The sequence below is a fragment of the Heliconius melpomene genome, chromosome 4 (assembly GCF_056956725.1).
Source record: "Heliconius melpomene rosina isolate 202511_hmr_F chromosome 4, ASM5695672v1, whole genome shotgun sequence".
NCBI lineage: Eukaryota > Metazoa > Arthropoda > Insecta > Lepidoptera > Nymphalidae > Heliconius > Heliconius melpomene.
Genome location: NC_140392.1, coordinates 5,809,309 through 5,832,184, shown reverse-complemented (window position 1 = coordinate 5,832,184; position 22,876 = coordinate 5,809,309). Strand labels below are relative to the sequence as shown.

At 32.4% G+C, this 22,876-nt stretch overlaps 1 protein-coding gene across 1 annotated transcript in view; it reads left to right on the top strand.

The window, feature by feature from the left end:
• AdamTS-B (ADAM metallopeptidase with thrombospondin type 1 motif B) overlaps window positions 1–22,876 on the top strand; it is a 61,034-nt gene that overhangs the window by 20,925 nt on the left and 17,233 nt on the right. The window contains exons 3-7 of the mRNA XM_085208403.1: window positions 4,797–5,016; window positions 15,312–15,474; window positions 19,387–20,007; window positions 20,331–20,510; window positions 21,021–21,271. Of these exons, the coding sequence (XP_085064529.1) occupies window positions 4,797–5,016; window positions 15,312–15,474; window positions 19,387–20,007; window positions 20,331–20,510; window positions 21,021–21,271 (1,435 nt within the window). The remainder of the gene's footprint in view (window positions 1–4,796; window positions 5,017–15,311; window positions 15,475–19,386; window positions 20,008–20,330; window positions 20,511–21,020; window positions 21,272–22,876) is intronic.

The following is a 22,876-nucleotide window of genomic DNA, read 5'->3' as shown; positions in this document are numbered from 1 at the left end:
CGGACGCGGCTACGCCCGCGAAAATATAAGCCTAAATCATTAAAATAAGTTAAAAAATAATAATAAGTGGAGATTTATTATTAGAAAAAATATCTGAGTAACCGAAATGAACAAACCAAAGAAGTAAAAGTAACTAAAGGAAATTCTTAATATTAGAAAAAAAAACCTAAAGTTTGCTGTGCGCGCGTACTAAACATTTTTCTATATTAAATAATTTTTATTTTTGCGAACAATATTAAATAAAATCTCAAATGATTAAAATTACGATATTTTAAGTGTATAACATCGGTATAGATAACCAAACTGAGATAAATTAATTATAAGCAGCAAATAATTACATAAAAAATAATAGTAATTCGAAAATCTATAAAAATTTACAAAATCATCAAAGTCATCCGCCCGTTCGCGTCGGTCATACTCATATTATGCCGCCCGAAGGCTAGGTCATTTGGAGTCAGTCACATCTTAATTATTTATTAGAATGTTATACAGTAAACTATAATTTCCATCTAGATGAAATGCTAAAAGTGACTATTATATTTATTTTCATAAGGATGAATATCAAATTATAGAAATCATCTAATTTTTGTTAATGATTTGTATAAAGAGATTTGTATAAATCTATATCGGCGCGCACCATGTATGCATTAAGCAAACTCACTGTGGGTGACGTTTTCTTAAAACAGCAAACTTTGCAAGCCGTTGCTTAGCAACGCGTAGCGACGATTGTTATTAACATGGCGGAATAAATTCCTTGTCAAATTAATTATTTTAATATATTGGTATATAACGAAAATATTACAAATATGAGAAAAAAAAAGTATCCTATGTTCATCCCGGGACCCTCAAGTATGTCTATATGAGTATTTTATCACAATTAAATTAGCGGTTTGGCCCTGATTGCGGAAAAGACAGACAGACAGACAGAGTTACTTTCGAATTTATAATATAGGTATGGATAGGATGTTAAAATAATAAACGTTAGTAATATAACTTTTAATATTATTTAAAGTTGCGTCTTCCTAAATTTATCTAATCGGTGTTCATACATATTCATATTAGATTCAAAAGATATAATCTATTGTATATTTACACGTTATTTTTAGTTACAAAATAAATAGAGACGTTTCTTTTCTTTTTAATGAAAAAACCTTAAATTAAAATAATTTGTTCTTGTCACTGCATACATAATAATGTTAGTTGACTTACTCCGATTAACTACTATTAAGGATGATGTAACTCGTTTTATCACTTTATATAGGCTTCGTTGCGTAGTAACTTACTATTTCTTTTTAATATATTTATGTTAAATTTTAAATATATATTCTATATTATCTATGCATTTAACAGTTATGGCTACTGTTTTTTAATTATAATAAAATTAATTAAGAAAATTGGTTAATGATGATGGTAAATTATACGTTTATACGTTTTAAGTATACTTTTTTTTAATTGATTTCAATTGCTGCTAAAGATTCTGACCTTAAAGTAAATCATAACACATTTTTAAAACTCAGAAGCCAAAAAAAAATATCAACAATAGTAACAGATACGGCACCCACAGACTAAAAATATCGTACAAAGAAATTTAAACTATATATTGTCTATGTTTTCTTTATAAATGTCCACCCACGCATGGCGTTGAGGTCGGCGTTCCGGTGCGTCAGCTCGAGCATGTCGTCCACTGGGGGGCGGGCAACGACGATAATTGGTGCCAGGCCCCTAGTCAAAGAACACGCTTGTAAGTCTCTCAACCCACGCTACCACCATAAAAACGTACAACCCGTTTAATCGACACCTATTACATTAGAAAATCCCACTGTTTAGAATAATTTAGTAGAGGCTATGAGGTTTCGTAGTACGTTTTGTTGAGGTATAAGCGTTTGATTGTAAAGCATCGGCTGTGGGTTCAATTCCCACTCGGGGAAATGAAAAAAAAGGCCTTAACAGGGTGTCTTATATCTAGGTTCCCTAACTACAATGTTATATACGGAATAGAGCAAAAAAAAATAAGTTTTGTTCTGTTATCTAATATATTATCTTAACGTGCTCATATAATAAGTTTTTATTACATGTACCGACTAAAATGTGTGTAATGACTAATTGATAACCTTTTTTGTTCTCTTTTATTTTTATCTGAACAATGAGTGAAGACAAACGTTTAAATTTGGCTAAAACAAAACAAAATTACGTTATAAATTTTAACTTAAAGCGAATTCTTGGCAAGGTAAGATAATACGGACGAAAATATAAACATTAATGCTTCAATCCATATGAAAAAAAAGTATTTAAAATAACAGTAACAATGTTCGAATAATTATACAGAACATTTAGAGGTTGTCGTGGTGCATAGGCACAGTAGTGTGACGGTCATGCGATGGTTACGGGTTCGGTTTCCACGGTTTCCTTAGGAGAGAATGAATTATTGTTTATTAATATTTTCATTTCTTCGCTCTGATACCTAGGCAAAAGCTCTGTCTTAACTAGGTTCCCTCTGCCTACCCTGGTGTATGCACGATACAGCGTAAAGCTAAAAAAAAATATTTTTTTTTTTTATTTATGAGAAATGGGAAAAATGTGATTTGCAAAAGAATCTTGTGTGGCCTCATCGACGTGCCAGTGTCGAGTGTCCAGCATTACCTACGCGGTGCTGAAATAGCGTTCCTATTTCTTAGGAAATTGCTCATACGATCTAGCTGTATCTAGGTTCGTCATTAAATGCATTAAATTATTAATATATTTGCTACTCATCAATGTTCTACTCTTGGAGTCTCATATTTGTGTCTTTTGTATACTTTTTCACATAATAAATAAGTCAAACACGATGATTGTGGGTTCAATACCATATTCGGGAAAATCATTTTTTAAAATATACGGAAAAAATAATAGAATAGTATATACATGGTTAACTTATTTCTAAGAGGCATCTCTAGCAGAACAGCTTAAAAGCCCATTTTCTTAGACTGGCCAAATAATAAACAAGAAAAAAAGGCAAAAAACACGGAGAGCGAAGTGTTCCAACATTGTTACTACGCTGTTGTGTGCAGAAAAAAGCGTAAAGCTATTTTTTTCTTTATTTTTTTTAAGTAACGAGATAATTTTATCAAAACGGTGGCCACTCCGGTAAACCTCCTTAATAGTCAATGAATGTCATATTAAGTTTTACATATTTAGGATTTTATTAGCACAATAAATTATGCTTATGATAATATATTTAATTAAATTTTAAATTTAATCTAATTCAAGACATTTTTTTCATATTTTTTAAAATGTTGCTATTTTATGAAAATTGTTTAAGTTTTTCTACGTATAAATATGCTCAAATCTAATCTAATTTCTTGTTTATTTTCTACTAAGAATATATAAATTAACAAATACTTCCTAATGTATTACGTTTACATGTCTCACTCTATGTTTGATTTATTATTCATTTATTTACTATACTGACTCTACGCCTCTAAAACGCTATAAATAAAAGCAATCCATGATACTTATTTAACATACCATTCAGAATTGCAAAAAAACTGCTATTACTATTTTAAATATTTTATTCATTATCTGCAAATACGTACAATTTAAAGAATACGTCACAAAAAGACATATGACAGTAGACATCAAAATATGTAGTACAGTTAAAAAAAAATGTAGCGTTGTATGTACCACTATATTCATTTATAATTTTACATCTTTTCATAGATCAAACGAAACTATAAGTGTGTTTACTCTACTCAAGTGCTCTTTTTATGTTCCAAGTAGAAATATCAACGTATACTAAATCTAAAATAAACTACGAATATAAACTGCGAGAAAAATTTCTACGAAAAATTGGTAAACTAGCATGATTGATTAATATTAACATCGTCGTGACTGGACAAGGAATGGACTGTAAAGCGATGTTTGTGGGTTCGATCCCTATTATTTATAAGTATTTTCAATTCTTCGCTCTGGCACAAAAGCAAAAATCTCGGCGTTGTTCCGCCACTTAACGCGCAATACTTTGAAAAATTCCATGAAAAGGGGGGGAATGGAGTGTCTCAACACTATGTTCTAGTCTACCTTGCTGTGTACGTATAACAGCGTGAAGCTGATTTAATTTTAATATAATTTTCATTGATAATATTAATTTCGACAATAATTAAAACGAAATCGCCTAGAGGTATCATATTACCGGTGGTGCGATAACTTGCATCATCAGTGACACACGCGCCAAAACTAGACGTAAGTGTTTATTTGCACAGATCAATAAATATTTTGATAATTTCCGTTTTACTAGGAAAGCATAGTCAACTAAAAAGTACTGCCGACATCGATTCTCCATGAAAATGGACATAATAATGTTTTTGCTTACAAATTATATTATTAATAAATAACAATTAACACATACTACGCATGCAAAAATTTTAAAATATATATCACACAGAAATAGTTTTTTCATTTATAATATTATACATTTTGTCATATAAAGAAACATTTATATGACAAAATCATAGTAAATCTATTATTATTCATCAGTATATAATTAAGAGGCCGGTCCAGATGCACAAGCTTATGAATGTAAACGCGACAGGTAGTGGGTTTGATTCCCATTTCCACTCTTGTGTCAAGACAAGGGGCAGTTCCGCCTCTTAACATGCAATGCCTCCAGAATTCGGAGGAAAGTGGAGAGCGGAGCGTCTTATCACTAGACTAACACTGCCTACCCTGCTACATGCGGAATACAACGTAAAGAGAAAAAAATATAACTATGTATAACAAACAACATTATTTATTTAAAAGAAAAAATATTTGTTGAACAGGTATCTATTCGCATCAGCACCTGGACACTTCGCAAGTACAAATTTCGACACCTGTAAAGGTGACGCGGGAGGGCGAGCTGGTCTCGCACGCGCTGGAACATGCGCACGCGCACGGACATGCGCGCGCTCGTCGCGATCTATACGCGACAGAGCACGAGCAGCCCCACGCAGTCCACTACAACCTCACTATTGACGGACGAAATCTGAGGCTGGACCTGAGGTAAGTTCTATAAGAAACTTTCATTCATAGAGGCACAAGCGTGCGACCGGAATCACGAGAGGTTGTGGGTTCGATTCCTATTCGAGGAAATAAAATATGTTCATTTTCTCGCTCTATCAACGAGGCCCTGAGTGTCCCAGGTTCCCTAAGCGTCCCCTCCTATGTACAGAATAAAGTGTGAAGCTAAATAAAAATATACATTTTATTTGCAGTACAAAGAAAGAAGGTTATAATTTATTTATTGAAAAAATATATATTAAGAAAATATTTAGGGACACATGTCACGCTACTGACGTGTCACGTAGATCTATATCGTCGTCCAATCACGCCACTCAGCATATTCTCTTGCATCGATAAGCCCTAAATTCGCATTTGCAGTAAAACTGAAAAGAGCAGTGACCGTAATCATATCGAAGTGACGTATGCACGCTATCTCAAAAATAAACTTAGGTATTACCTAACAGTATTTGACGATGAATATCCCTATATATCTTATATTAAATGTTATTTAACCTTTCCTATATATCTTAAATTAAATGCGATACTATGACTATTTTTTATACATTTATATGCCTATGAGCGTGTGCCTGTGGAAGCGACAGGTTGCGGGTTCGATTACATCTCGAGAAAATGAAATGTTTACAATTTTGATATATTTTACTGTATATTATTATTCCTATTTTTATTGAAATAAAAATAATGCTTGAAACCAGTAATCTTTATATGGAAATCCACAGTTCACATCATGAATCAATAAAAATAACGTTTTAATAATTAATAATAATTTATATAGGTAATTATAATAAATTAAAAGGAAATAATAATAATCGTAAAGCGAGCGTTCTCTCCGGCGTCTGTCGCCGACTGTGAAACTCTACCGCTCATATTGTACTAGTTATTTAAATATAACTATGTTTCAAGATTCGACCTTCGCTAATATTTGAACTTATCTCCGTTATCGATACTTTGTTATTTTTTCTATACCAATACATTTAGTAAGATGTATCAAGTAAGCTCTAGTACGAATTCTCAATTTTAAAAGAGTAAGTTAAATTACCGACATAGCTCTCAAAATCTGCAAGCTGAAGTGGCAATGGGCAGCTCATTTTGTCAGGAGGGGGGAGACCACCGATGGGGAAGAAAGATCCTCGAATGGCGACCACGTCTCGGCAAAAGGAGTACAGGCCGCCTTCCAACCAGGTGGACCGACGACCTCAAGAAGACAGCGGGAACTCGCTGGATTCAAAGGGCGCAGGACCCGAAGGAGTGGCGAGCGTTGGGGGAGGCTATGTCCAGCAGTGGACTTTAAAAGGCTGATGGATGGATGGATGGAACTTTAATTCTATAGATATATATATCTTCAAGCAAATTATAAATTAAAGAATAAGTACAGTATATTTTTTGTACAATTCAAGGATATTTTTATTTAATAATATGAGCGACCTGCCGGATGCTAGCTAATAAATAGACACCAATTTGTTTCAATAAGTGTACTGCTAAATCACTTCCTAGCTTTAAACATTAAACCGGACGTTAATAAGACTAACAAAATAGTTAAATTAACACTTGAATGATAGTTTCATATTAATTATAATGACGATAATGTTAATAAATACTCATATGTGTCGACGTATTTAACGTATTGGAAAAGAATTTGAATAAAAAGGTAGTCGTGGGTTCAGTTCTCATGTCGGGTTTTTATTTGAAATATGTGTAAATATGTTTCTCTAGTCAGTTTTCCTAGTTAGTAAGTTAGACAAAGCAATCGTTCATTAAATTTAAATTAATTCCACTTATAAACAATTTGAGACCGTAGTGGCGCAGAGGCATATATAAGTGACTCTAACGCGACTGGTAGTAGCTTCGATTCCCATTCGGAGAAATGAAATTTTTATTTAAATTTATATTTTCATTTCTTCGTAATTTTTATTTTCTATATTCCGTATAGTATGTGGATTTTTTCTTGGACTGTATCAGGATAAAGCTGTGATAGGAAAACTTATATGTCTTTTCCTATCACAGCGATTTAACTGAAATCATTAAAGTACAAAGAAACCAGTCATTAGTCAACAAATAAAATCTGTACACTCTGACCTTGAGACAACCATCGCACTAAACATTGAACAGGCGACTTCTAAGGAATACATATAAATCTTCTTACATCTTGACAAGTTGAGAAGCAAATATATATATTTAATTTTATGTAAAATTTTCATATATTTAAGTCTGCAGTTCTTAGAATTTTATTTCATCATTGTCACAGCTTGTAAAATGCACTATAATTAATTTTTTTTTTAGTTTACGTTGTATCCCACAGGCCGCAGGATAGACAGAGGGAACCTAGTGCTAAGGCACTCCATTCCCCACTTTCCGCCGAATTCTGGAGGTATTGGGTTGAGTGGCGAACTCAACACTGCTCTTTATCTCGACACCACCCCTACTCTACGATTGGCCTCGATAGTTACAATATAAATAATAATAAATGTTAAAACAGTAATTCCCAGTATTTTTTCTTGACTTAGGTATATTTATAGATATGGCAAAGGTTATTTACACATATAGCAATTGACATGTAAATAATGATGTAACCCCAATTACATTGTTCAACTAAAACTTTTTATAAACATTTCAAATTAGACAAACAATAGATAAAATCAACGTTATCTTTATTTTAATGTTGCCGCTTATTTTAAAATTCTATATTACATTTTAATTTAAGACTCAAAAGAACGGCGTTGAATTCTGCCATTCAACAGGGAATGCCTCCAGTACTCAGCAGGAAGTGGGAAACGAGTGTCTTAACACTAGATTCTCTCTGCCTACCCTGCTGTGTGCAGGATATAGCGTGAAGCTGATATTATTATTATTATTATACTAGCGAACGCGCGCGGCTTCGCCTGCTTATTTGCACCCTCGGGGGTGAATTCTAATAAACCATGAAAAAAGTGTTCAATGGAATATTTTCTAAGTCTAAATTTCAAATTTTATAAAAATCGGTAGCGATTTATAGATTTTTCCATACAAACTTTCAACCCCTTGTTTGCACCTTTAGGGGGTGAATTCTAAAAAACCACGAAACACGTATTCAACTAAATATTTTTAAGAGTATGAATTTCAAATTTCATTAAAATCGGTGCCGATTTAATATTTTTTCCATACAAACTTTCAACCCGTATTTCATCCCTTTAGGGTTAAAATTTTTCAAAATCCCTTCTTAGTGGATGTCCAGATTACGAAAGTAAATATCTGTCCAAATTTCACGTTTCTACCATCAGCGGTTTTGGCTGTGCGTGCGTCTTACCTCAGTCAGTGAGGACAAGTTCTTTTATTATTATTATATTATTTAAGACTAACGACTTATTGCAATTCATATTCCTTTATTTTTCCAAGCCTCTAAGAACATTTGATATATGTATGTATTCTACTATAATAAACTGAGTGGAATAAAAACAAAACGAATGTTAAACCTAAACCACATCCATCTTATTTATTCTGGATCCAAGTATATATTAGTTTAGTACAAGATGTTGGCTATGAGCCTAATATACGTGATATTTGTTACAGCCGACATAATAAGCGGTTTACGATAGTTTCTCCATTTTTTTTTAAACATTTATTTCTTTTTCTTTACGAGAAATATATTATTAGTTGAAAATTTTTCCTAACGTTATATAAAATTATGTAAAAATTATGTTGCAACAACGATTACAATATATTATTACCCAACATTCTAAAAAAATCTGCTAAAATTATTTGATTACAATGTACGATAATAAACATTTTTTTTGTTATATAAAATTGCTAGTTCATAGTATTATGACACTCCGTTCCCTAGTTTCCGCCGAATTTTTCGTGACAATGTGTGTTGAGTTGGCGTCGCCAAAGCGAAAAAATAAATATATTAATAAATAATAAATCATTGCCTCGAATGGGGATCGAATCCACGACCGTCATGTTACAGTCACACCCTTGTGCCGCTGTGCCACGGCGACCTAGTTCCTATTTAAGTGTAAAATATTTATATGATAATAACGAAATTTCCTCACAATTACTTAGGCTTGTTATCAAGAATTAGATATAACGAATTCCAAATCCAGTCTCGAACAGCATTCTTGTTGCAAATAATGCAATAAATGAAAAGATAAAATCGACACTATCTTAACTTTAGATTAGAATAGCGGTCCAAACTAAAATAATAAACCAAGAGACAGACGAGACGGTCCAATACGTTTCTTAGAAATGATGTTATTGGGTGCCTTCTTAATTAATATGACCGAAGTAAATTCATAATTTACTTTACCATTTCTCGTAATTATATATTTATTATTATTTAAGTGCAGTTTTTTATATGAAAATGTATAAATCTATATATATAAAATCGAAAAGTCACTCACTCATCACGAAATCTCAGAAACTACATGTGCTAGGAATCTGAAATTTTGCATAGGAGTTACTTATAGGACGCAGGTGCTCGCTAAGACGGGAATTTGCAATATTCGACTCCTAAGGAGTTGTTTTTGGGATCGAAAGTTTGTATGAAACTTCGTTACTACAAATGCTAGGAGTCTCAAATTTTACATGGACGTCACTTATAGGACGTAGGTACTCATGGAGACAGAAATTAATAATAACGTAGTTCACGCAGGCGAAGCCGCGGGCGGGCCGCTAGTACCGTATATAGTAAAGTTATTTAAAACAAATCCTATATATTGTATAGCACAAAAAATACATGCTACAACCTCGATTTCAAGTTAAAGTGTTACATTGAAAACACATCATTCCTTTGATTTCTTGCCCTTATATGGGGTGTTTATTTATTTTCTATCCATTATGTCCCTTGTTGGGTCACGAGAGTTTTCCAATATAAGGAAAGCTAACATAAAATACTGATTCACCTCATTGATATCAGCTCGGCGCATCGGCGGTACGACCTTTCCATGCCTGTCGTGTTCTTGAAAAGTTTTTTATTTGTGTTAATGGATTTATTCAGTGTATCTTTTACTTATATGTAACAAAAAAATAATAAAAACGTTATTATTTTTTTAGATATTCGCTCTAAACAATTATAAGCGAGAATATATTTATTTAATTATTTTTTTCCTTCCCATTCGGTGGGGTGGGTGGGTGTCAAGACCAGTCCAGGTCAATAGTAATGAAGTCCATACGAAAAAAGTCACTATTTTTTTCTCGGCTTGACTTGATTTCTTTTAACAAAGGAAACATTTTGCTGTTAGTTGTTAAATAGTATCTCGTTTACATAAGAGAAAGATGTAGAGATAAAGTCAATTCTGTTGGCTGATATTCGCCTTATACCGTTGTTAGGTACATAATTGATTCAAAATACTGATAACATCATTTGTAAATATATGAAAACGTTCCCAAAAATCTTATAATTAATTCTATTCATGAATTTATTGATATCTTTATCGTGATATATATTCTCAACTTTATATAAAAGATTTGATATAATTATTTAGACATTTCTGAAGTATTACAGTAAAACTACAACTAATATTTACATAATTAAAATTAAACCTAGAGGGAACCTAGTGTTAAGATACTCCGTTCTCTACTTTCCGCCCAATTTTTCGAGGCATTGAGTGTTGAGTGGCGGAACTTAACGCCAGGACGGCCTTGTTTATTATATAATAATGCACATAAACAGAAAATACATATACATAACGATTACGAGCATATCTATATGGAACATCAACAAGATATCATCTGGTTTATAATTAGAGATATAGAGAGTATCACTTACCACAAAAATTACTTCATTAAAAGAGTTGTTCAGATAAGATTCCAGGGTCAGTTTATATTAAGACTTAAGGCTAAATCATTGAGTAACTGCAGTGCAGTGATGATCAAAGTACGCACCGCGGAAGTAGCATTTTCATGCAGCAACTTCTGGGAAAGACGGCTATCACTCACTCGTGTGACCATGCCAGTCTACTGGGAAACAGCTGGTGCAGTTTTTTACGCATTTCGTACAAAAATGTCGCGATTACGCACTTTCTATATCATAACACAGTTTTAATTGAGGTCTTCGTACTCACTTTTATATGAAAAACTGGCCTACTATTGATAGTATAGTATAAGTGAAAGTGTGTGAATGAATTGTTGGCGACAATGATGATAAGTTGTGGAGTATATAGGATTTTGAATTTTTTTTTGGGTCCCGCACCTCAAAAGAAAAAAAGGAAACCTTATAGGATTGTTTGTTGTCCATCTGTCCGTCTATCATTTATCTCAATTGCGGGAACGTATCGAATTGAAATTAATATCAAATATTTGGATCTTTTGTCCATTTTAAGTTGGAACACATAAAAAAATGAAGCTTCTAAGTCAATGCAATCGAAAGATATGAGCATTTATGCGTAATCAAAACCCATAGGGTACTTCCTGTGGACCTGCAGTTATGAAATTGGGCATAGAGTGGAAACTTACAATACAAATAAAGGAAAAATCAGAAAAATTATAATCTATAAGTTATTCTTTAAAAAACCTTACAAACTTAAAGTAGATACACCTAAAGCAGATAAAATATTTTTCAGTAATTTTCAAAAGTTTAATAATGTATACTTTTACACTGTTACACAAACAAAAGCTGACTAACAACTAAGTACTGCATTAATGTTAGGAATTTCAAAAATGTTGGTACTTCTCGGTCTAAACACCTAACACGTATTTTATACTATCAATTAGAAAGCCATATTTATATTATGTTTTAAATTTACATATAAATTCCTCTATATACGAGTATATAATCTATAGGCCCATGACCTCGTATAGTAAATAGTACTTTTATAAGCAGATAAAACCCAAATGCATCGCATGCATCTTTAATGACAACGAAACAAAAACTCGATGTTTAATACAAACAGCCTCGCATATTGTTCGAAGATTGTCGAATTCATACATATTTATACTACAATTATGGAAAAACAATGGGTGAGTACCAGAAAATTGTGCAATGGACCATTAAGATATTTCGTGCATTGAATGCAATCTTACGTCAATTTAAAAGGGTCCCGGTACTTCCTTATTATAATATAGTCCTTGCTTTAAGTATTCATCATACATAATTCTTTATTGTAATGCATCTAAATTGTTTATTAAATTGAATCTTTTGTTAAAGCCTTAATTGTGTGCATATTTAAAGCTAATGGTGACGTAGGGGCACAAGGGATGTAAACGTGACAGGTTGTGGGTTCTGTTCCCATTCGAGGAAATTAAATATTTAATACTTTCATTTTCTTGGCTCTGGTGTCGAGGCAAAGCGCATGCTTGAGTTCCGCTACTTAACACGCGCTGCCTTCAGAATTCGGTGAAAAATTGGGAACGGAGTGTTAAGAACACTAGATTCCCTCTGCCTATCCTGCTGTGTGCGGGTTACAGCTAATAAAAAAATAAACTATTTTAGAATCACATTGTATAGCATTAGGATAACCACATTTATTTCATAAGAATTCTATTTTAGTATTAAAGATTTAGTAGTAAAGATTTATGTTTTTAATAGCACAGAAGAAATAATAAATGCAAATATTAAATGTCACGCATAAACTGTGGATACTTGGAAGTTGGAATGAGAGGAAGGCGTGAAACCATTAATATTAAATTGATTTTTTGTCAGGTCGATCTTTATAAGGAATGCGGTTAAGAATTTCAAAGCGAGAATTCTGAAATGCATTAATCGTTGTAAGCTAATGGGGGATAAATTGACGCCATCGATAATAAATTTACGCATTGGCTGCCTTGATCGGAATCTGCGCGCCAACAAACTGGCTATTTAGCGAGAGCCGAGTGTTGCCATGCCGGTTAATTTAAAAATATTTTAAAATTAACATTTTTTATGCATATTAAAGTAATAAGTTTAATAAAAATTGTGTAAATCCAAAAATTCTATATTTTTTCATTTAATTATATTATTAACCAGTAAACAAACTTACTGAAATTTAGATATTATTTAGTGACTACAGTTGAATAACAATTTGATAGTTAAAATCAAGGTTAAATAATTTTACCATCCTTTAATAAATTTACCACGGTTTCACTAAAGTTACTGCCTCAGACCTGAGAAATATCGGCGCAAGAAACTCAGTGGAACTTATTTTTTATGCTTACAGTAATAGCAAATAACCATTATTTATGCAAAAACCATTAAATTTATGGGTACCTATAGCATTTTTTATAAAATAAAAATTGTATTAACAATTAACACAGTGCTTGTGTGTTCGTGTATATACGTGTTCAAATGAAATATGATTGTGAGAATTTTAAATTTCAATTTAAATGTATGACGAGGTCTAAGTGCAAAAGCCTCGTAAAAGACTAATAAAATAAAGGATTCACTCAGCAGGGTGTCGTAACCGCAGCGGTTAAGAGATTTATTTCTCTCTATTATGGCGTACTCAACTTAACATTACTTCAAAATTCATAAAAAAATATAAAGTATAATTATTTTAAATTCTTTAGAGAGGAGGAGAGAGAGAGAGGAGAGGTTGGACTATTATTACGATATAAGTAATTTCAACGAGCAATCACTTTAGACAATTATCTGTTTCCGTTGCTGAATGATTTATTATTTATACATTTTTAACACAAGAGGAAACCAAAAACACATGAGAACTAGCTAGCTAGCTAAGCTACGAAACTCATTCAGTAATTAATTGTTATTATTTTGTCTCTTTTCATACTATAACAATTTGATTGTTTTAATTTTTTATGAAACCTTTGCGAAGAATTTTTTAATGTTAATCTATCTTTAAAGCACAAGATATTTCTTTAAACGTATAAAAAAGCTACAAAATGATATCAAATAAAAGAGAAAAAAATAATGAACTTTGTAAACCAAAGCTAGAAAAAGAAAATTTGCATACATAAAATACTTTTTTTCCAAACCACAACAAAGCCATTTCGTGTTCTCAAAATACAATTGTAGAACGTGGTTTTTCTGGACGCCCGCCATAAACATCATCATCACACTGTCTCTGTAGCAAGGAACTAATTCATATAAAAAAATAATAAAAGAAACAAAAATAAATAGATTTCTTTGTTTGACCACATATCTGGCACAACTAGGGACGCTGGCGGTGGCATATGCGGATGTCTCGTGACCACCGTGACCACCGCACTGTGGCAGCTGTCGCAGCCGCGTATTTGGGGCGACCATATTTGCTTCTACTAATTGCCGTAATGAGCCTTATCTGTATGTTCAGCCGGTCAGCTCGTTTGCTTACCGATCGACAGCTCACCTTCCTTCCCCCAAGGTTGTCTTCCACAAATAGTATAAGACTAAAGCTAAAACATGCAATTTGCATTCTAATGCAGTAACTGTTAACTTCATACTCATATTTTTTCGTTTTCAACGTTCAGATAGTAGGATATATGAGGCAGTCGTGGCGCAGCGGTAGAAGGGTGTGACTGTAACGCGACGGTTATAGGTTCGATCCCCACTCGAGGAAGTGAAATATTTATTCTTAGTTGTAATTATGTTCCAGTAAAATTGTGCAATTATATTGAAATTCATTGCAAAAATTGTTTATTTTGTTTAAAAAATTGTCTTGGTAACTGTTTTCTAATTTGTTACTTCTCTAGCTGATATCGAGACAATTATGCATTAATCTTGACCGCGTTCTCTCGAACTCTACTTTTTATGGCTAACACCATATTGGTCACATTCTCTTGAATTGTTCAATAATACTTTTTATATGGTGTTTTTTTGTGTTTTGAGTATTTACGCTTACTTTAAATGTATTATTTAATTTTTTATTTAATTGTAAAACGAATTGAAATATTTATGCCGAGTTATTTTGACACCATATAATTATTTCTTCATAGTTTTATGTTATTCGATCATTTTTCTCAATTACATAAGCTTATGAAAATTATGTTAAAAAGTGAAAGTTGATATTCTACCAAAAATGGGAATAATTACATACCTTCAAAATTAATTGGTTTTGTGTGTTATGTACCGGCATATATTCTTCAAATCTACTTTTTTTTGGTAAGATTTGAATAATCATTATTAATGATATCTGTTTAAAAATAAAAGAGGAAAAGAATAATTGTTTGGGTTCCGTCAACTATGGGCAAAAAAATGGGAAATACAGCAAATTATTCTTACTTTTTTTTGTAATCGATTAAGTAATTTACTCTTATGTATATCAACATTTATAAATGGTTAGTTTTATTTAAAAATATTATACTAAAAGAATTTTATAATTGTATATATTTATGCAAAATAACCTTCATTTAAATATTTAAAAATAAAATGTGATTTTTATATTACACAGGCCGTCAGTGACGTTTATTCCTCCGGCGCTGGTGGTGGAGAGGCACAGCGTGCGCGGGCGCACGCGGACTCGGCCACAGGAGGCGTCCACCTCCTGCCATTACACTGGCTCTATTAGAGGACAACCAAAATCTAAAATTGCTATATCCGCTTGCGATGGACTTGTAAGTAGTTTTGCCTAAAACACTCGTATATATTTTTCATCTAAATCAAATTATTTAGATTTTAATAAAAATCAATCAGCTTCACGCTGTATCCCGCACACAGCAGGTTAGGCAGAGGGAACCTAGTGTTAAGACACTCCGTCCACCACTCTCCATTTTCACAGTTAATTTTGATTTTGTATCTATATTTTAAAAGTACATATCTTTATTTAGTATTACTTTAGAAAACACACGATAAAGTTTCATATATCGTTACATTAATATTGTTACTATAGATAAATAATATACTGTCTAAAATAAATTGCTTTGTTTCACTGCTAAGTTTAATTTCATTGTGGCGCCGTTCTTCTCAGTAATCGAAGCATCGGTATACCCCCACCATTAATCTTGTAAAGATGCCAATTGCTACAAAAATACCAACATTTCTAAACCGGCCCTACTCCGGCGCTCCGTGCGTGCGGTCCTTGTTGATTGCTTTTTTGAAAATAAAATAACAAATATAATATGCGCCTACAGTACAAAATCGTTCACTTTATTTATCAACTATTTTTATAACAAACAAATTCAACCTGTTAAGGTTGAAGTAGATATATTGATCGTAATGCATTTTATCTCATCTATATATATAAAATCGAAAGGTCACTCACTCATCACGAAATCTCAGAAACTACAAGTGCTAGGAATCTGAAATTTTGCATAGGAGTTATTTATAGGACGAAGATGCTCACTAAGACAGAAATTTGCAATATTCGACTTCTAAGGGCTAGTATTTGGGGTTGAAAGTTTGTATGAAACTTCTCATATTTTGCATGGACTTCACTTATAGGACCTAGGTTCTCATGGAGACAGAAATTAATAATAACGTAGTTCACGCAGGTGAAGCCGCGCGCGGGCCGTTAGTTTAATATATGGGCCTAAGTAAATATCTTCATATATTTTGCATCTCAATTTGACGTATGTGCATATCTAGAGAATTTTTTTTTGAAACATCAAAATTTTATTTAATATGCCAAAATACTTCTAACATTAAAAAATCTTAACGAATTTTACCTTTTTGGTTTTTCTTAACATTACAGTTAAAATGACTTTTCATCGCATCACAAAAATACCTACAGCATTCATATTTAAAAAAAGGTTATAACAAACAGTTTACTTTAATTTTTAACTTAGTTATACTAAAATCTTAAATTTGGAAAGCTTTAAAATTATTGAATAATTTGCCAATATCAGTAATAGTACAGTACCTACGTAAATCTTCTCTCTCTGTAATAAGAATTATTTTTCTGTGGACATTCTTTTCATTCGGACACATCTTTGCTATTTTTCTGTGGACATTCTCAAAATAAACACACCGATTACCGACGCGATGTCTACTACTTTTTTTTTGCCTTTCAGTCGTGCATTAAACGTAATCATAATAAGATTTTTTGTTGCTTTTACGATCAAAAATTATGAGCATGTGGGTTGTAACTCATAATAATATTCAAAGGCTTAAGAAACAGAAATGGTATTTTTTTAGACCTAATTGTGGCAGTTTCCTGTTATTTATAACTGTATAGTTTTAGATGGTGAATAAAGAATTAAATCCTTATTTTATAATACTTGTTATATTTTTTTTTTTCGTTTTTATTCTTATTGATTGTTCTAAAACAAAAAAAGGATATTTGAATATCCTTGTTTTGTTAAAAAGTTTTATTAAATTTTATACTCGCTAATGGTTTTGTAATTTATGAAAACATTTATCCACCCACGAATAGAATGTAAATGATTCTTAATAAATCGATTATTTCTTGTCTCATCAAATCACTCGCATCTTTGAGAAAACTTGACCAGGGTTTTTAAATACAAAAAATATCCATGAAATATTTAATATTTCCATTTTCTTCGTTCTGATATTCAGGGCATAGGCATTGTGTTCTGTAACTCAACATTCAAGAATGCGGCGGAAAATGAGGAAGTAATAGGTTCCTCTGCCTACCCTGCTCTGTGCGGGATACAGCGTGATATTAGAAAAATCTTCCACCTTTTGGCGCCATTCTGTCACTTATATATCATAGCATAAGCAGCATATTAGCATAAATATATAATAACTTACACATAGTTATATAATATTTAATTATAGTTTATTTAGAAATAATAGAGTTGGACTTGCGATCCGCGACTTCACAACCACTTGACCGACAACGAATCTTAAGTAGTTTTGTTTAATATCAACACTCACTTCTTATACAAACATTAATTCGCAGTAAAGAGAAGTACTGTAAAATGAAATGTAGTCAGGCTTTCGTATGTTTATTTACTAATAAATGACACTTTAAAAATAGTGTACTTGGGGGAACGGACTCTAGCTTAACACTAGCTTCTCTCTATCTATCCTGCTGGGTGCGGGATACGGTGTATAACTGATTATTATTATTATTATTTTATATAGCGATTTATAACGAATAGTAAGATATTTACGCAACTATTTTATAATAACCAGTTAAATATCTATACACATACATATGCGTATTTTATTTAAATTTTTAGAAAAAAAGTTACTTGAATTTTAACGCCTTCGTTTCGTGCTAATATTTAGTTGACACAGAGTTCTTTTCAATTTTTTTTTATATTGCAGTATAAAATAAAACTATAAAACTTTTGTTCATATCAACAATATGCAAATTCAGATTATAAAGTAATTATCTTTTTTTTTACGTAAAAAAATAATTATCATTTCAATAAAAATCACATAAAACAACGCTATATAAAAATCTTGATAAAAGATAAGTGGAGTCTATAAACTTGTTTTATATAGCATTTTTATTTGCACATGTACCTACTTCAAAAGTTGTTATTTTTTTTAGCTTCACGCTATATCCCGTAGGCAGAGGGAGCCTAGTGTTAAGACACTCCGTTCCCTATTTCCTGCCGAATTTTTCCCTTACAATCAAAGACAATATTAATAAATAATCATTTATTTCTCCGAGTTGAAATCGAACCCATAACCGTCGCGTTCCACCCACACGTTTGTTCCCCTACGCAACGACGACCTATAAGATATTATGTTTATAAAAATATGAATAATGAATAAGCAAGCTTTGCAACGTGTCTTTGAACGTCAACGTGACTTTCGCGGCCTTCCAGTCGCAAGGCCGGCGACGTACAGGCTGGCCGAGTGGTCGGTCGCTCAACTTAATGACAGAGTAGATGAGAGCGGTAGATTGTGCTAGCATACCATTTTGCTTACAAACGATTACGCTAGCACCAATATTTGTTACCCAATTATATATTTACTTTAGTTCTAATGCAATACTCAATTATTACGTACGGATAAAACTTAGAAAATTGAGAAAATCTTGTGGTTTTTAGTAATTTTAACTTAATAAAAATCTTCAAATGAACTTCTCCTTAAGAAAAGATATAATACAGTTGTCCAATATAAACGATTCTGCAATACCCACATACTTACATACAATTGAGAAATTTCGATTGTAATCTTTAAACTAGTTCCAGTTTGTTTTCTATTCTAAGCTTATCGTGATAAATGATTAAACAATCAAGCAAGATCGCCAATCGGGGGCGAAATATCGTCTCATCTAATACCTATGCTATAGAATAGAATAAATTCTATTAAATTTTGCGCAAAACTGCGTCGGCCTCTTTATCAATCAATTTATCTAACATTACCAGTAAATAGACACAAGATTTGTTGACCCACTGGCTTCTAAACCGGTTTGACATTCAACAGACGTTTGGCTATTTAATACTGATTTAGAAACTTTTGATTTTATGGACACAGATTGTTTTTATGTATTTTTTTTATATTATTATATTGTTTTGCATGAAATTGTATGTTCTTTTAAAATTTTAAATTTTACTATATATAAATTTGTTAGATTTCTTATTATTAAAACATTTTTTTATATATAGGCAGGACTTTTGAGAACAGAAAATGGAGAATATTGGATAGAGCCGTCAAACATATTACCCACCGATAATACTAGTGGACGACCACATGTAATTTTTAAGAGATCTGCTGTCGATAAATTAGAAGCATTCCATAGACGAAAGAGAGAAGTAGACAGTAGAACTAATTCGTATGTCCATATGAATAACCATTATAAGAAAAGAAACGACGTAGAACATGATTTGAAACGAAATGCAAGACGAAGCCAAAAAGAGATTATGGATCAACGAAGGCGTGCATATATAGAGAGAAGACGAAAGCGATTGGAAGCTTTGAGACGCGACCCTGTTTCATATAGACGGAACCAGAGTAAGTTACGTATGGAACACAGAAGATTAGACTTTACCTCAGCTTCTGCCTCAAAAAGTTCATCATTAGAAAATAGTAGTTCCTTGGAGAAGAACGTACACAAAAATAAAACGTCACATACCAGCTATGAACAAAGACCGCGACGTATTAGAAACAGACGGAGACGAAAACGATCTAAGAACTGTGCAACAAAAGAACCTGCATATCAATGGAAGACGAGAAATTTTAAGAAACATTCAGATTTAGATGAAGAAAACAAATCTATATATAGAAAGGTAATAAATTGAATAAACCTTTGATTGCTTTTCAGGATATTCCATTATAATATTTATTACATAATTTTGTTCACCGGCTTCACGTTATATCCCGCAATCAGCATGGTAGTCAGAGGAAACCTAGTGTTTAGACATTCCCTTTCCTACTTTCCGCCGAATTCAAGAGGCATGTTGAAGTGGCAGGACTAAATTCGACACCAGGGGAAAAAAATGAAATCATAAATTTAAATAAATATTCCATTCCCCGAATGGGAATCGAACTTACAACCACACGCTTGTGCCCCTGAGCCACCACTGGCCTAATATAAAAATAATGTTTACAGAAAAGTCATCGGTCCCAATGGAAACAGACGAACAGACGGAACTATGACTCTTCAAGACGTTCGACTCGTTCCGTGAGCAAGCCGCGACACGTCGAAGTGTTACTTGTCGCCGATAAGTCTATGACCGATTTCCACAATCAAGGCAATTTGGAAACTTATCTGCTAACAATAATGAACATGGTAAGCCAATGCTTGTATCAGTAAATCAAACACTTATAATATCAGATATCGATCTTCAACTATATTTGTGTTTTCTAATAATAGATATAGTAAATATATTATCTGGATATAAGTGTGATATATATGGCGCATAAGATATATGATTCAAAATTAGATAATAATATACATATAGAGAAAGCGTATAAAAATCTGAACGTAGTGGAATTTGAAGCTGCGCCTCTTGGCTGTCCAAGACAAGAGTGATTGGACGGTTTCCATGGGGCGCGAGTTCAAATTCCGCTACATTCAAGTTTTCATTTTTAAATATATTTTTTTAACATTTTTAAGGTGTTATTCAACACATTAAAAATGTTAAAAAACTACTTTGCATTAATCATTACAATATTTTGAATTCCATTAATATCGATTTTTGGAAGTTGTTAGGCAATTATGTTAATATTTTACACAATTTTATTGTTTTATTTGCATATAGATAAAATATAGAGTTTAATAATTAATTCCTATTTTTAGGTATCATCGCTATACATGGATCCATCTATAGGAAACTACATAAAAGTAGTGGTAGTAAAAATAATTCTCGTAGAAGAGATACAGGCGGCGCCTGATCTGGAGGTCACTACGAATGCAGACTACACCCTCGCCTCGTTCTGTCGCTGGCAACACCAGCTGAACCCCAACGACGACAACGACCCCCATCACCACGACGTTGCTATTCTAGTAACCAGGCAAGATATTTGCAGTCAACACGACACGCCTTGTAGGTATGAAATTTACTTTTAATATTTAATATTATATAATTTTCGACATGTGTTTCTTTTGTTATTTTTGTTATTTTATAATTATAATATACTTCTGATGAAAAGACCAGTCGTGGTTCAAGGGCAGAAGCGTACAACTGTAATCGCGACAGGTTGTGGATTCGATTATCACTCGAAAAAATGAAATATTTAATATTTTCATTTTCCGCCCTGGTATCGAGGCAAAACGCAGCGTTGAGCTCAACCACTCAACACACAATTTCTCCAGAATCCAGCGGAAAATGAGGAACGGATTGTCTTAACAAAATATTTTCTCTGTCTGTATACAGGATGCAGCTAAAAAATAAATATATTGATTTTAATAAATATAGAATAAATATTAGCTAGCGCAATAAAACACCTGTTATAACATTGGTTACAACATACATTAATTAACATCGTAGAACGTCAATTTTATAAGTTAATTTTATAGGAGAATCTATTAACTAAATGGCGATGGCCCGTGTGCCAGTTACCAATCTACCAGTCTGCCCACGGTGTGATTACTGTCAAACACCGCCACTGTTTTGGTGGGATGAATTAATCTTAATATTGTAAGTGGGTGGACGTTAACTCCCATCTTAATGCTGAAGAAACGTAGGATATTGAATGTAACTATCCTAAAAGAAACCACGTTAATTAATAATCTTCGTAAGCTACAATAGAAGATATTTTAATCTTTTTTTGCATTCAACATATTGGGCTAGCGGTTAGTTGTTAAAAAATTATAAAGAGGAGAAAAGGCTTTGAATTTTAAATATAAACATTCGTTTGGACAGGAATTGAACTGACAACCATCGCTTTCATCTAGCCACCTGTTAATATAGAACACTTATGTCGACCTAAATTGATTTTTGCAATATTTTTGCTACAATCTCTCGAGACAAGGTCAATGGCAGACATGGGTGTCTGTTCGTGAGTAAATAGAATGGTGGATGTGAGTAAGAAATGCTAAAAATAAAGTAGAACACACGAGATATTAGTAGCGTTTTCATGCTTACTAGGCATATTATATTTATATTACAATTAATTAAATAAGATTATCTTATATATTTTACAATTAAAAAGATAAGAATATTTACTTCTGAGTTATGTTAAAAAACTGTTATGCTCTGACGTAATATACAATACATATTTTACAAACAATAAGACGTCGCGTAATTTTAAATGGTAAAAACCGTATTAATGTAAATAAGAACGTCACTTAATTATTTTATTTTATAATTAATTTACACATTCAGTTTTTTGGCTACCAAAAATTCATTCAAGTATGCAAGGCTTCCTTCAACATGTAGTAAGTATTATATTTTTTGCGCGAGTTCGTAAATAGCTAACAACTCCGGTCGCGGTCAGCGGTCACTTCAAAGTGCCGACATTACGGCCAAGGATTTCCAGTACGTACAAAATGGGCATTCATAATTTTAACAAAAGCCTATATATAAGCAAGCATATTGTTATTATATAACGCGAATGTTTTTCGTTAATTCAAAGTTTTCATATATTTCGCAACGCCGCGCCGCCAGTCTGCCATTTCAGTTCTACAAATAGCACTTCAGTCGATAAGCAGCG